Source organism: Pteropus vampyrus, unplaced genomic scaffold, assembly GCF_000151845.1.
Source record: "Pteropus vampyrus isolate Shadow unplaced genomic scaffold, Pvam_2.0 Scaffold471, whole genome shotgun sequence".
Lineage (NCBI taxonomy): Eukaryota > Metazoa > Chordata > Mammalia > Chiroptera > Pteropodidae > Pteropus > Pteropus vampyrus.
In genome coordinates, this window is record NW_011889252.1 from 236,441 (window position 1) to 250,763 (window position 14,323).

Below are 14,323 nucleotides of genomic sequence, written 5' to 3' on the forward strand. Positions count from 1 at the left end.
AAAGCCCAGTCCTACTCCATGCCACAAAGCAGAATATGTAAGTGAGGGTGTGGAGCAAAGACACAATAATTTAACTATCACACCCAACAACTGAGAATCCCATCTGCCCGAGGTCACATTTTTCCTGAGCTGACTAAACCAATCCTTTGTCTTGGCATTTGCCCCCACATCATCCCTCAGCTTTTCAGTGAAGGCCTCATCAGCACAGCCCATAAAACAACCAGATTAGTCATGCGTATAGAACTTGTATTCAAATATATGCTAATTAAATCAAAATACTTTTTTGTAAAAATAAGATGCCAATGTCATTTGAGTGTGGCATTCAAATTAAGTCAACCCTTTGGAAAACAATTAGTGAAAAACCATATCCGTGAAGATGTTCATCATGGCATTGTTTATACAGTGAGAAAGAGAGAGAGAGAGAGAGAGAGAGAGAGAGCAGCCTACATATCCCACAATAGAGGAGTGGTTGAGTAAGTTATATAATGCACCTGCACTTAAAATCAGAGTTATGGAAATAGTGTTGTATTATAGGAAAAATATTTATCTTCCAGGAGTTGGATAGCCAAACAGACTTTGGAGTCAGAGCTATGCAGGTTCCAGTCCTAGCTCTACCACTTACTATAACTGCAACTTGGGATAGCCTCTCTGAGCTTCAGCTTTTTCATCTCTAACATCAGGAAAATACCTACTTTGCAATATTATGTTAAGGATTAAATTAGAAAGAGAAAACATCCTATACAGAGCTTGGCACATACTAGGTATTTCATAAGTAATGGATGTTTTTATTGTTGCCTCAAGTAATTGGCAGGTTGGAAAGGTATAGTAACATTAAAGCTGTAATTATATTTAAAAGGAAACAGATGCACCGGGGGAAAACTAAAAGGAAATACACTTAAATACTAAACGAAGGTTGTATTCAAGTGATAAAATTACAGGTAACTTTTCTCTAGCTTTCCTTGAAGAAATGTCTAATTCTCTGTTATTCAAATATTAATTACGTAGTTTGGTACTTTAATAATGGCAAAACAGATACCATTTTTAAGTACAACTTTTGAGCAAAACCTCCCAAAGAGCAGGAAAAGTTATGATTTATTGGTCAGTAAAAAGTTCAAAATGTTGCCTGTTTACCTGCTGGCCTTCCTTCATGCATAATTCAGTCCCAAAACTATTAGATGGAGGCAAGGAAAGCAGGCATCCATGTCAGGGCACCGTGAAGGATGGGGGTTGCTTGTCCCAGCACAGAAGAGTGCATCTGCGTTGGGGGAAGTGACTGCAGAGGAGATTGGTTATACACACCGGGATGATGGGGGAGGAAACTAGAATGAACTGTGTGGTGTGGGGATTGGTGTTGAAGGTATAAGTATAAACTCATGGTCTTCAAGATAGAAGAATAGATTACACAGATTTAAATTGTGTGTGCATACATATACATGTGCACATATATGTATATATAGTACCTCTATCCACTGATGATATCTGAGTCTATAAAATATTAATATTTACTCAATAAATATAGTATGTATTGCCATTAAAAGTCTCATTTTTTTCTATGTTGCTCAATACCTGAACAGATTTTAGAGTCACCCATCTAGAATGTTAAAGCTTGAAGGCAACGTTCTGCTCCTGGCTTAAAAATTGGAAAATTACTGGCAACATTTCAAAAGCTATGAGCATACCTAGTACTAAGATTTTGGTTTCTAAATATCATTCTCCACTAAAAGAAACTAGCTTTCCTTGAAGAAATGTCTAATTGCAGGGCTGAGACAGAGAAATCACATGATAAGCTAGGACCATCTCGTTCCAGAAAGGTAGGAAGCACTTAAAGAATGGAGGGATGTATCAATTTGACCCTGAAGCCAGCTTGAAGGGAGTCCCACTGGCCAAAGCTGGGACAAGCCAAGCATCAAAATAAATAATGAATAAAATAGGAATCCCTGAGTCTATATAATATAAATAACTGTAGAGAAAAGAAAAAGGGTTTTCCCATACGGAAGATGCCAACTAACAAATGTAGAAGTAACAATGAAATTTGGCAACCGTCACAGCAATAATTGAGCCAAGAAACAGCGATGCTAGAACTAGTGAGAGAAGTTTGATGAGCATTTGGATACTTACATGGTCTCGAAATATCTCTCCACAAAGCTCATTTTCATTACAAAGAGGAAAAAAGTAACTTCCAGTGGAGACACCTGGCAGACGCCATCTTAAGTCATCAAAGTTAACATCACCAGTGATGGGACAAATTGAAATCATACACTGCCTGATAGGATGCAGTAGGAAGACACAGGATCACCTCTGTGGTATTCCTGCCAAAATGCATAACCTAAATCTAATCATGAAGAAACCCAAATTGAGGGACATACTGCAAAATAACTGGCTTATCATCCTCAAAACTGTCATGGTTATGAAAATAAAGACTGAGGAATGGTTCCAGACTACAGGAGACTAAGAAGACATAACCAAATGCAATAGCGCAGGATTCTGAACTGGATCCTTTTATTAAAAAGGACATTGAGACAACTGGAAAAATTTGAATGGGGTCTGAGGATTAGATAGATAGCAGTCACATATCAATATTAATCTCCTAATTTTGATGACTATAATGTGGTTAAGTGAGAGAGAATGTCCTTGTTTGTAGCAAATACACATTGAAGTATTTAAGGGAAGGGGACATCAGGTCAGCAACTTACTCTCAAATGGTTCAGGGGAAAAAAATTCCTTTATGCGATTCTTGCCACCTTTCCATATGTTAGAAACAATTCATAAGAAAACAAGTCCAAAAAGTTTATTTCAGTCGTAGTGAAAATCTCTGACTCTTTATCTCACTAAAAATAAAGGCTACAGCCAGTCCAGTCAGCCAAACCTGTTTATCCTGACATTCGGGGACAGACTGCCAGGTGTGGGCTGGGCAAACAGTTCTCTGTCCAGGGTTTCAGACAGAGGCTGGGCCAGGGAAGGCTGGAATGGCAGCTTGGGCCACAAGGAACCTCAGCACTGAGCACTTAGGAGGATGTCGGAACCTCATGGACTCCAGAGCTTGGGATAAGAGGAGAAGAAAACCAGGACTCTTTCCATACCCCACTAGCACCAAGCCTACCCATTGGGCCCTAAGGCTCAAAGAAGGAGGAGCTCAGGAAAGAGAAGGAAAGAGAGAGAGGGAAGAGAGGACGGCCTTTGATTTCTGGCGCTGTCATCTTGTTGGTACATAAATGTGTATTTAATCCATAAAAAGCCACCAAACTCTCTTGTCCTAGGACCTCTATGCCATTTCCCCAATGTTGTGTCCCCAGCAGGAATGAAGTAAGGAACGGGCTGCCCTAGAAGCTGGTGTTCCAAGGGCTAGTCACTGAGGGTTTATGAGATCTGTTTTTTTCCACTCAGCAAAGCTGTTGCTTCATTTTTTTGCATACTTTAATGGTTTTATGTTTTCCCTGATATAGTTCTGCAAATTCCAAGAATGGAAAAGTAATAAATGTTTATTGAAGCAGATCTCCTCTGCACAACTGTGAGCCGCTACAAGTCAAGAACCGTACAAAGTCAACCTCATGTCACACTTTTTTATCTATTTCTTCCCAGTTCCCAATAAGGGATGGTCCACAACTAGTGCTCAGTGAGTGATTGCTCGCTCGCGCGCTCTCTCTCTCTCTCTCTCTCTCTCTCTCTCTCTCTCTCTCTCTCTCTCTCTCCTCTTCTGTGTGTGTATGTGTGTGTTTTCATTGACTTTTTCTGCATGTCTGGGTGCAGACAGAAGCCCCATCTCCACACTACTTCCCTCCATTTTTCTACCTGCACCTCCTCCTAAATCACATTGTGAATGTGAATGTCTACAATGGTGTGTTTAGTTTTCTGTGCTAAGAAACCAATAAGTTTCTGGCTCCAAGAAGCAATGGCTCCTAAAAATAAGAAGCCAAGCATTGGGGATATTTATACTGTGGCTAAAATATTTTCCATTGCAAGGGATCCCCACCTTGGCCCACCACACGTGTGGGTGAGCGCTGTCCATTGTGCTGAATAGCCACAGTTTGTAGTGATGGGGAAAGACAGACTTCCTGCCCAGAGTGAGGGGTGCAGGAGAGAGAATTCAAAGTAGGAATTTCTATGTCTCAAATGTTCATCAAAACCTGGAGAAAGCTTATCTGGATCCTGACTGGAGACTGCTGGACTCTAGATAAAGAAGAGAGGCTCTTGGGGACCAAGACAGGACTCTAAGCCTGGCGAGCTGGATTTGGAATCTCTGATGCGGTGAGGGAGTCCCCAGGATGAGCCCAGCCCCAGGGCTGGAAGTCCTGTCCCAGTAGGCAGCAGCAGCAGCAACTGTGAAAGCAATGCCTTCTAAGGCTTCCCGGGTCCCTTTTGAGGCTGTTTTATCTGAAAAGCATCTAGATATCACAGAGCCCACCTCAACAAGACCTTTGCCCCACAGACCTGGGGGTGCTCACTTCAGCCTCAGAGCCTGGCCTTCCCAGCTCCTGAGATCCAGTTACAGGTATCAAGTATCCTGATAAGGTGGCGTGCCTGCTCCTGCCTGAGTCCAGCATCTGACCCCACTGTGACCTCCCTCCCTCCTTGACCTGGGCCTGACTCATGCTTCCAGAATGGAACCTGAAGATCCCTGCTGCTCAGCAGTACCTGACTCATAGCTGCTCTAGGAGTAGCTGTGGAAGGGCTCAGGGCAGCTGACAGCTCTCAGGGAGGAGATGCCTATCATTTCCTAAGCACCTACCATGTTCCAGAAACCAGGCACAGTGCCACATTTCATTGGTATAATGATCCTGTGGAGGATTTCTGCTCTTTTCTAGAAAGGAGGAAAGTGAAGTTCAGAAAGAATTATGCAGAGGTGAATTCAAAGGCCAATCTCCCAGCACTAAGTACTGCTACCCACTTACTCTCAGGGACCTCCCTGGGAAGAGACAGGTCCACCTCTAGGAGCCACCATTTGTTCATTCATTCCTCCATTCAGCATTTATTGAGGGCTTCCTGTCCTCTGCTTTGTAGCTGCTTGATCCTGGAGGGCAGCCCACAATAAGCCCACTCAGCTTTCCTGGAGAAGCCAGGCTTAACTAGGAAAGGGGGCACCTGGACCCAAGGTCCACCAAGGCAAAGACAGGTGTCCAACTGCCTGCTGACATGTTGCCTTGGTGGTCAGGGAGGGGTCTCTGGTTGGGACTGGGACATTAGCTGGGCAGTGTGCCCCTCCACCCAGCATGTGCTTCAGGGCAAGTGATGTGCACACTCTCCCCTGGCTCAGGCTTTGGTGGGTGGACAGGTAGGGGAGGCAGCTTCCTTTCATTCTTGTGGTTTCAGGTGCCTGGGTGATGTCAGGCCTGAGAGATGCATGGAATTCACTGTGTCTGGGGCCCAACTCGGGGCTGAGGCTTTTCTTCAAAAGCTTATAAATCACAAAATACTTCTGCTTTTATCTCAGCCCCAGCCCTGGCCTGGGAGGACTTGTCTCCACACACACACACAGACAGCTTCCCCTAGGCTTCCCACACTACTCACATGTGTCAATGGTGCTGCAGACCCAAACAGTCAGACCTGAGAGACCTCCTGGAGGTCTCTTATCCCCTACACTTTAATGAAAACACAAGTACACACAGACAGTGAGAGCAGCCCCATGCACACACTCACAGCCCCCTCACACACACAGCCACGCATCTTCATGCTATTCCCATGCTCACTGGTATTCCCAGGCACAGATGAGCTCCTACTTAGCCGAGTCCTCACCTCCTCCAGGTACCCACAGAAACATGTGCCTTTCCACTATCACATGTGCTCTCGTGTGTACGTACTCACAGGTATACAAAGGGCTTACACACAGGCAAAAGTCTGCAGAGACTACACATCATTCATACATTCACATGTACATTCTACACATACAGACATAGACAGACACTGACATCTGACAGTTTATACACACTCAACTCACACACCTACACAAGACACACACGTGCATGCATGCATGATATACTATGCCTAAGTTCCCACACACCATTCACACACTCATGTGTACCCCTAGACAAACAAGTGTGAACTTCAGGGTGCCTGGGGTGAGAATGTGAGCAAGGAGTGGGGTATTGGAGCTGGCAGGAAGCTGCGATTTCCAGCCTCACCTCCAGGGGCCGCTGCCTTGTCCTCAGGCCCAGCCCAGTGGATCCGAAGGACAGAGGGGACCTCAGGCATAGTCCTCCCACAGCCTGAGGCAGCCGGTGGCACCGTGGGAACTCAGGCTGATGTCTGGTCAGTCTTCAAGAAGAGGACGCCTAGAGAGAAGACATCCCAGACCCCCTGCAGTGTGTGGGATGTCTCCAGGAGGGGAGAATGGGCAGCTTGAACTCAACGTGGAGTCTGAGTGGAGCGAGTGAGTGAAAGAGAACTGGAGGGAAGATGAGGAGGCTCTGGGGGGAAAACAAGAGATGGGGAAGGACTGGAGGGAAGAAAGAGAAGAGAGAAATGGAGGGAGATGGAAAGGATGGTACCAGAGATGGAAAGGAAACCAGAGGGAAGGAGGAAGAAGAGAAGGGGAGGGAGGGTGCATGGAGACGGTGTGATGAGCCTAAGAGAGTGCCTTTTCCAGGGAGAGGAACACAAAGGGTGCGAAGGGGGTAAGGTTCCCCTTTCCCCTCTCCTGGGCTGATTGGACCACCCTCCACCCTGCTCCTACTATCAGCAGTCCCCTGAGGGATGTACTCTGCCTCGGCACCTTTGTCGGCCCCGACTTGCTGCCTGCCTGATACCCGCGTGAGGACCACTTCCAATAAGACCCAGGTAGCAGGTATCCTGGGAGTGGGGGGCCACTGGGGTATGAGCATCCTTCAACCCAACTCACTCAGTTTCATGGGCCTATACAGGGTTCTGTGGAGTCAGAAGATGAGCTATAAAATGAAAAGATGTGGAGACTTTCAGAGCTGGGCAAGTCCAAGGTTCTTACCCCTTTGTGCCTAATCTGTTATCCATCCTCCTTGTCCTTTCAGCCCTGGAGGCCTGGTCCCACTCTCGCAGGATTGTGTAGTGGGGCCGGTAAGCTGGAAGATTCTGAGAAAGCAGCCCAAATTACAAAGGAGGTGAGGGGACCCTGGGCCTAGGATCTTGTCCAATGGTTCTTCACCCTAGGCACACACCCAGAACCCTTCCCTCCAGCCTCTACCAGAGCATCCCAGAGCTGGTCATTATGCCCAGAGCCCACCTCAGTCTGTTTTATGGCCACTGGGGTCCTTAGTCCATGGGTTCTGCCTCTCTTGGTTTCTGTGTCCCAGAACTCAGGCCCAGATGGAAGAACAGTGACTGTCCCTTAATCTGACACTCCAAGTGACAGAGTGAAGGGCATTGTACTCTCCATTTTTCAGAAGGGATCACTGAGGTCCGGAGAGGTGGCATGTCTTATATGGGGGCCTATGGAGCAGACCAGATTTTGAGGCCTTAAGGGAGGAGGTGGCGGAGCCAGACCACAGTCAGGGCCCTGGCCTGCTCTTCCTCCAGCCCCGCCCTCTGCCTCAGCCTGCCCCCTCCCGCAGAGCCCCAACTCAGGTCTGCCCTGTATAGCATCCCTTCTATTCAGGCAAGACCCAGTCAATCCTTGCCAAATGATTACCCTCATCATCTGACACACTGCTCAGCTCCTAGTAGGTATTTTATAAATACTGTCAAATAATTATTAGACTTTATTTTATTGATGGTGTATCTGGCTCCCCTCTCCACAAGTGCAGGTCAAGGAAACACTCGGAAAGGGATGGGGTGGCTGACATTTAGTTTCCTCTCAGGCCTCACCCCTCTGGGCTGCTCCCTCTCTGGGCCCTGCGCCTGCCCCTCTTCACGGGGTTCACAGGCAGCAGCAGGCTCACAGCAGCACCTGAGGCCCCAAGGACTATCGCTGGGATAGTAGGGTTGCCAGCCCAGCTGGAAAGTTGGGGGCACAGAGTTCCCTGTATGCCCTAATCCCCTCAGATATTGTAAGATCAATGATTGACCAAGAGGGCCTGGACACTCTCCCTACTGCCTGCCTGCAGGTCTCTGGGGACTCTACAGAGCCACCCAGAGGCCCAATAGGGTGACATCACCCTCTTCTCAACAGCTTTCCCGGTTCTTTCATTTCCCAGAATAGCTAGAACAGGGAGATATGCATGCGGGCCCTGCCCTTGGAAAGTCTCCAAACTGGAAAGTGAGGAATGAGCCTGTTACTCAAGGCCCCGACAGACCCAGGGACAAAGCCAGACCAGTAGACAGACAGACGTGTGCTCTAGGATGACGAAAGCAGCACAGTAATAATGGCTACCCCTCATTAAGCACTTACTAAGTACAGGACTCCAAGCTAAGCAATTTATAGATGTTTTCTCATTTCATCCTTCCCATAAGTCTACAGGGTGAGTATAATATTTATTTTACAGATTGAAAAAGGAAGTTCGGAGCGATCTAGCAATCTGTGCAGTATCACACAGCTAACTAAATGCAAATCCAGATCTGTCAGCTCCAAAGCTATTGCCTTTTTCACTCCATTTCATGGCCACCCCAAACTCTAGGTGGGGCGTTATTACTTCCCTTCCAAAAATGCCTTGAGGGCTCCCCACTGTCAATAGCATAACCTCTCCCAGCTGAGTCTCTCCACAATCTGGCCTCTGCCTGCCTTTCTGCCATCACCCCCATCCATACCCACCACACCTCAGATTTCAATCTTGCTATTTTCCAAGTCCAGCCCTCTGAGCTTAGCTTCTGCTGTGTACTCAAGTTCAAATGCCTGTTCCATTTTACAGATGAGAAAACAGAGAATTAAGAATGTTAAGTAACTAGCCCAAGGTCACGCAGCCGCTGGGGAGCAAATGAGCCTGGTTAGAACCCAAGTCATTAGAGCATCAACTAATAAAGCATTAATTTGTGTTACAGACAATTAGGGAATGAGAATTAGCAGGACATACTGTTAATGGTGCAGAAGAAGGTAGAGGAGAGAAATCAGGTAGGTTCCAAAGTAGAGGAGCACCAGGCTAGGCTTTAAGGAATTACAGGGTCTGGATGGGTGGTGAACTTGAGATGGGGCAAGCATAAGAAAAACACAAAGACAAGAGATAAAAGAGAAGAAGAGAGAAGCTTGTCAATGTGACATAGGGAGGCAACATGACATGGTGGAAAGGGCTGTGGCATGGGGTCAGGAGACTCATAGTGTCCCCCAAAATACTCCGTGATCTTGGGCAAAGGCTTCTCCTCTCTGGGAGGGTACCTTGTCTGTAAGTGAAGGATATGAGCCTCGACGGTCTCTGGGTTCCCACCTGGCACTGACATCCTAGCATTCTGACTGTGTATTGCCACCAGGTCTTGAAACACAGATTCTGATGCCAGACCCTTTGACATGGGGCACAGGCTTGCACACCAAGAGCCGACAGGAGACAGCAGCCAATACCTGACAGGGCATACTTGAGGGCCAGCCCCAGTTACACACTGGGAGTCATCCATGCATCCCCCTCCTCCATGCATCTGTGCTGTGAGCATGTGGGGACTCACTACAGTGGGTCCAGTCCTGTGGAAGCTGAACACAGGGGTGAATGAGTCAAGGTGGAATTGTGGGCTCACGGGGAAGGAATAGGATATGCCCAATACTAGCTGAAATCCTACACGCAGTTCATCCTTAGGAAAGAGGAAGGGAATGGGGATCCTTAGAGAAAAAACCTCCTGAGAGTAAGGACATGGGTCTCAGGACTAGAATAAGCATTTGGGCACAAAAATGATCTTCAATCAAGAAAGTACTGCATCTAAATAGAGAGTACATTCCAGACCATGAGCAAATGGGAAATCCTTCCTTTGGTGCCCGTAGGACAGCACAGACTCAGCTGGAGGGCTCAGAGCTAGCTGGGGCAGAAAGTGCACCCCTAGAGACTGTAGACACACATATGTGTATACATGCACACACACACATACATAAAGACCTGCAATCAGGTCACCCATCTCCCCACCACCAGACTGGGCCCTTCACACTGCTCTCCCTCTCCAGAGAACACGCCCTTCACATGACCATGACACGCAGCCCTGGAAGTCTGAAAGTCTTGCTGTCTCACCTTGCTCTCTCTTGCTGCAGTTCTGATGCACTTGCTTCTCTTCTGACTCAAGATGTGCCAAACAGAAACAGGCCCACCCACCTCTGTACGGCTGACTTCCACCTTCAGGAATGTGAACTCACTTCTTATCATTCCTGCCTGTTTGACCTCCAACTCTTGCCCTGAAGAACCCTGTCTTGTTCACTGTTGAATACTAAATGAAGGAATGAGTGAGCTCTTCGGAGCCCGCATGGTCCTCCAGTGGTCTGCTTCACTGGACCTCAAGATTTATCTCAGAGCTGGAGACTCGGGTGCGAGAGTGCCAGCCCCTCTGTTTTCTGGCTGTGAAACCTTAGCCTGAGTTTCCATGTTCCGCAGAGTCACAGTGAAGATTACAAGACAACTGTCTGCAAAGAGCTTAGCATAGAACAGGACACAGAATAAGCCGTCAGTGAGGAATATACACTTGTTATTAACAAGTGTCCTTAAACTAAATTCCCCTTCTCTTATCCCATCGTCCCTTCTCTAGCGTAGAAAGTCCTTCTTGAAGTCTAACTTTAAGCCTTTGTCCATGGACCAAGCCAGTGTTCTATCTTTGTTGCAGTCTGGGACTGAGGTGGATGAGACCACAGTGGCTGGTTGGAAGAGCCACTTCGCTGGGAGGGGACAGGGCCAGGAGGAAGATTACTGAGGCGCCACGTCCAGATCTCTGCCATGCACCTGCCGCAGCTCCAACAGAGATCACGGGCCCGCCAATTTGCCCCACCCCATGATCTCATTGCTGCGTTTGCCAGGCGCTGGCTCAGTGAGCAGGTGCTGACAGCAAGGTCTGGGCACAGAGCCCAAGGACAAGATGCAAGGGCCAACAACAGAGCTCTCTCCACAGGGCTCAGACTCAAGGTCCCTCTGGCCTCCATGTGTGGCCTTTGGCTAGTGAACCGCCATCTTGACTCCTCCTTCCAGGCCCCTTCATGTTGCCCAGTAGCCTCCTTTCTGCAGCCCATCTCTCCCCAGAAGACAATGGCTGAGGGGAGAAGAAGCTTCGTCTTCTTCCCCAAGGGTTAGTCTCTCCCTTCTCATCTCTTTCGGTGTCTCTCTGCTCCAAACTACTGGCCCCGAACAATGCTGCTGTTTAAATGCTGGGCAGGAAATAAATGGCCAAATACTGTCATTCTTGAGGCTGCTGCAGACACGCATCTAAATGCCAGTCATAAACTGACTATGAATCCCCAAATATATGCCTCTGTCCCAGTTTCAGAGCGTCTTTAGAGGTGAGGACATACTGGGAGTCATCCCTAGTCCCAAAGTTCTCCAGTGTCTTCATCCTTAACCCCTCCTTCACCAGCTCACCCCAGGATGCCCTCTCCACATGCTCCCTCCCCACCACAAAATCCACTACAGGGGGCAAGAGAGCCCACTCCCCAGCCCTGGTTATAAAGGCTACAGCTCCTAGAAAAGCTGCAGCACAGGAGAGCAGGTAGGGACCCTGGGCCTTGGCCCTCATGCTCGCAGGGGTGAAGAGTTGTCTGCATCTAGGGCTCAGTCAGAAGCCCTGCTGGACCACAGGACTCCATTTGCCTCCTTATCAAAGGCAAAGCCCTCAGTTGGGACCCAAAGCTCTGTCTCTCAGGGTTCTCTTTCTGCTTCCTGTCGCACTGTCGTCTCAGTCAGGCTTCTTACCCAGGCCTCCTTCTTCCCACCAGGAATTCCCTGCAGCCCTTTTACGCCTTCCTGCTTCTCAGCCCTGCTTCACGGCCCACCCCTCCCAGAGGGAGCCTTCCGAGATCTGCCCCTATTCCCCAACCCACCCAGTGCTGGAGCTGGTTCTGCGGCTACCACCTTGGACTATGGCCTGCGGTGCACCTGTCTACCCCATACTCCAGAGAATGCCTCAAAAACCAGGGCACTGCCTCTTCCTCAAATCTTGGGACTGTCCCTCCGCCACCACTGCCACCACACTCACACACACTCTGTCCTCCCCTCCAGACTCCTGGTCCTCCAGGCCTTTCTCTGTAAAGGAAGTAGATAGACTGAGGGCCCTTCCTGCTCAGGAGCTCTGTAAATCCAAAGTTTCTCTTCACCGCCTCAGGTCCAGACCCAGCCCCACAGCCCCAGAGCCAGCCCTAAAGCAGCCGAGCATAGGAGAGCCAGACTGTGGACCTGCCATCCTCCCTAAAGGCACTCTCAGGGCCTAAGAAGGAGGGCAGGGCCCAGTGGCCCCTCACTCCTCTCTCATCTCCTCCCTCATCTTTTTCCTCAGACCCCTCACAGAGCAGGCACCTGGATGGGCCACAGGCCAAACTGGACCAAACTCCTTGGAGAGGAAGACCTGGCTCAAGGCCGCACCACATTTCCATGTCATTTCCAGGTGGCACCAAGAGGACTGGGCCGGCGTACAGCTGGACAATCCCCATCCAGGAGGCAAGGCAAATTCCCAGGGTACCAGGTCACTGAGCTAGGGCTCTGGGGCATGGCTCAGGAATGCTGCCGCTGGGATGCGAGGTGCCTGCTACTCCCCGGCCTGCCCTACCTCCAGGAAAGCCTGTCCCTCCCCAGCCTGGTCCACACCCCACTGCTCCAGGAAGCCTTCCCTGGCCAACTCCACCTAACTTACAGCACCCCTAGTCCCGCGTCCCCTCAGCACTTAGTTCCAGAGTTTTCCCCATATTCTTGTGCTTTGTTTATGTGCCACTTTGCAGATGTTCTCATAAAGCCACATCTTCCATGGTCATTGCTCATTGTGAGAGTCCTCAGTGTTAATTAAACCCATTTTGCTGGAGGATTAGTCCCTGCCCTTAAAGAGTGCCAAGGAAGACTCTGGAATCTAAATTACATCTCCCTTCCTGAAATTTATTTTTCTTATTGATAATCAAGCAGTCTCACTGAAGAAACAATGAGCAGCTTCTCCTCATGTTCTAGTTCTTGCCTCGACTGCCAGGGAGGCCCCGGATAAGATTGTACAGGGCAAAAATCTCTGGGGAGTACCTAGAAGAGGTCAGCTTCTCCTCAGGGGAAGCTTCTCCCTTTGGAGCACTGCAAACCCTTCTGAGACCAAGTTCCCTCTTCCCGGCCACTGAAACCAGGCTGAGTGCCAATGCTGTCTCCACCAACCTAGGCTTTCCCTCAGCCGCTACAGCAGGATGTAGGGAGAGACAGACCTGGGGTTCGTTCTCATCTCTAGCTCTTACTAATTGTGTGGACTTGCTTAAGTGGTCTGAACTTTGATTCCCCTATCTGCGAAATGATCACAATAAGAAGAACATTTGAAGAGAATGGTAAAGTCTGAAGTTGATATTCGTAAATCAGCCTGAAGCAGGTGCTATTGCATCCTCATTTTTCAGAGGAAGACACAGCAAGTCACTTCAAGGTCACATAGATAGTTCCAGGGGTGCATTAGTTAAATGGGAAAACCTTCAGTGAGTCCCTATTGAACCAGCTGGAATACTAGGCTTATCTGCTTCTCCAGATAAACTTAACCAGTAGGAGGCGGCAGGCCTGTAAGTGGGAAACACTAATAGGATGGAGTAGGTTCACAGCTGTAAGAAAGTATGAACAAATTGCTGAAGACTCACAGAAAGGGACCAGCAGCCCCTCCTCAGCTCCTCCTTCTGAGTCCAGAGGCTGTCGTAACTTCATTTCAATCATAAAAGACAATTTGGTGGGGTCAGCAAATGAAGCTTCAGTGGTAGGACTCCACAAAGTGTGGCTTGTCTTAGACCCTGTGGACTGGGCTGCTCCAGACCTAGTGCCCCATGGGTGGCTACAGCCCCATGGGTGGCCCCAGAGCAGATCGGGTCCCAGGCAGCAGCCATACAGCCCCTCCAGAGTTGGAGGGCAGGGCCCAGACTCTAGGCTCCCACCCAGGAATGCCTTCACCTGGCCAAAATTCCCAGCCCACACAGGACACCCAGAGGGCTTAAGGGAGGGTGGGATTTACGCTTCTCCCCACCTCCACTGGCATCCCAGTGGGAAATGTGTTGAGCTCGTCAACATCTTTCTGGCCACAGTCCCAGAGTGCTCCTGTGGCTCCTAAATGATGGGGCAGGAGCCAGATCATTAGGCAGGGGAGACTATCATTAGTGCAGGTGATGCCACCATCACACAGACAATGGCAAATAGTCATTAGTGGCTGTGTCACAGGAGTGAGGCAATGCTGGCAAGGTGCAGGGAGCTTCCGCTCACCTCCGCGGGGCTAGAAGAGCACACGCCTACACACTCGCATATTCACACACACAGAGGAGAAAGTAGACACTCTCGCACTCACACGTTCACACACTCACATACAAGTGTGAGTAAATACA

At 48.9% G+C, this 14,323-nt stretch overlaps 1 protein-coding gene across 6 annotated transcripts; it reads left to right on the plus strand.

The window, feature by feature from the left end:
* Positions 1–3,768: 3,768 nt before the first annotated feature.
* CUNH12orf80 (chromosome unknown C12orf80 homolog) lies at positions 3,769–12,504 on the plus strand. Of its 6 annotated transcripts, none has more exons than XR_002777613.1 (3): positions 5,411–6,364; positions 6,674–6,778; positions 12,283–12,504. XR_002777613.1 is itself a non-coding variant. In XM_023524530.1 (3 exons), exons 1-3 carry the CDS (start codon positions 6,237–6,239, stop codon positions 12,479–12,481), a joined length of 417 nt encoding a protein of 138 aa, XP_023380298.1. In that variant the 5' UTR covers positions 5,422–6,236; the 3' UTR covers positions 12,482–12,504. The 6 variants fall into 6 exon arrangements, 1 of the variants encoding a protein (XP_023380298.1); XM_023524530.1 differs by lacking the exon at positions 6,674–6,778 and adding an exon at positions 6,978–7,067 and having other exon boundaries at positions 5,422–6,364; XR_002777614.1 differs by lacking the exon at positions 6,674–6,778 and having other exon boundaries at positions 5,431–5,801; positions 6,144–6,364; positions 12,283–12,473.
* Positions 12,505–14,323: the final 1,819 nt, after the last annotated feature.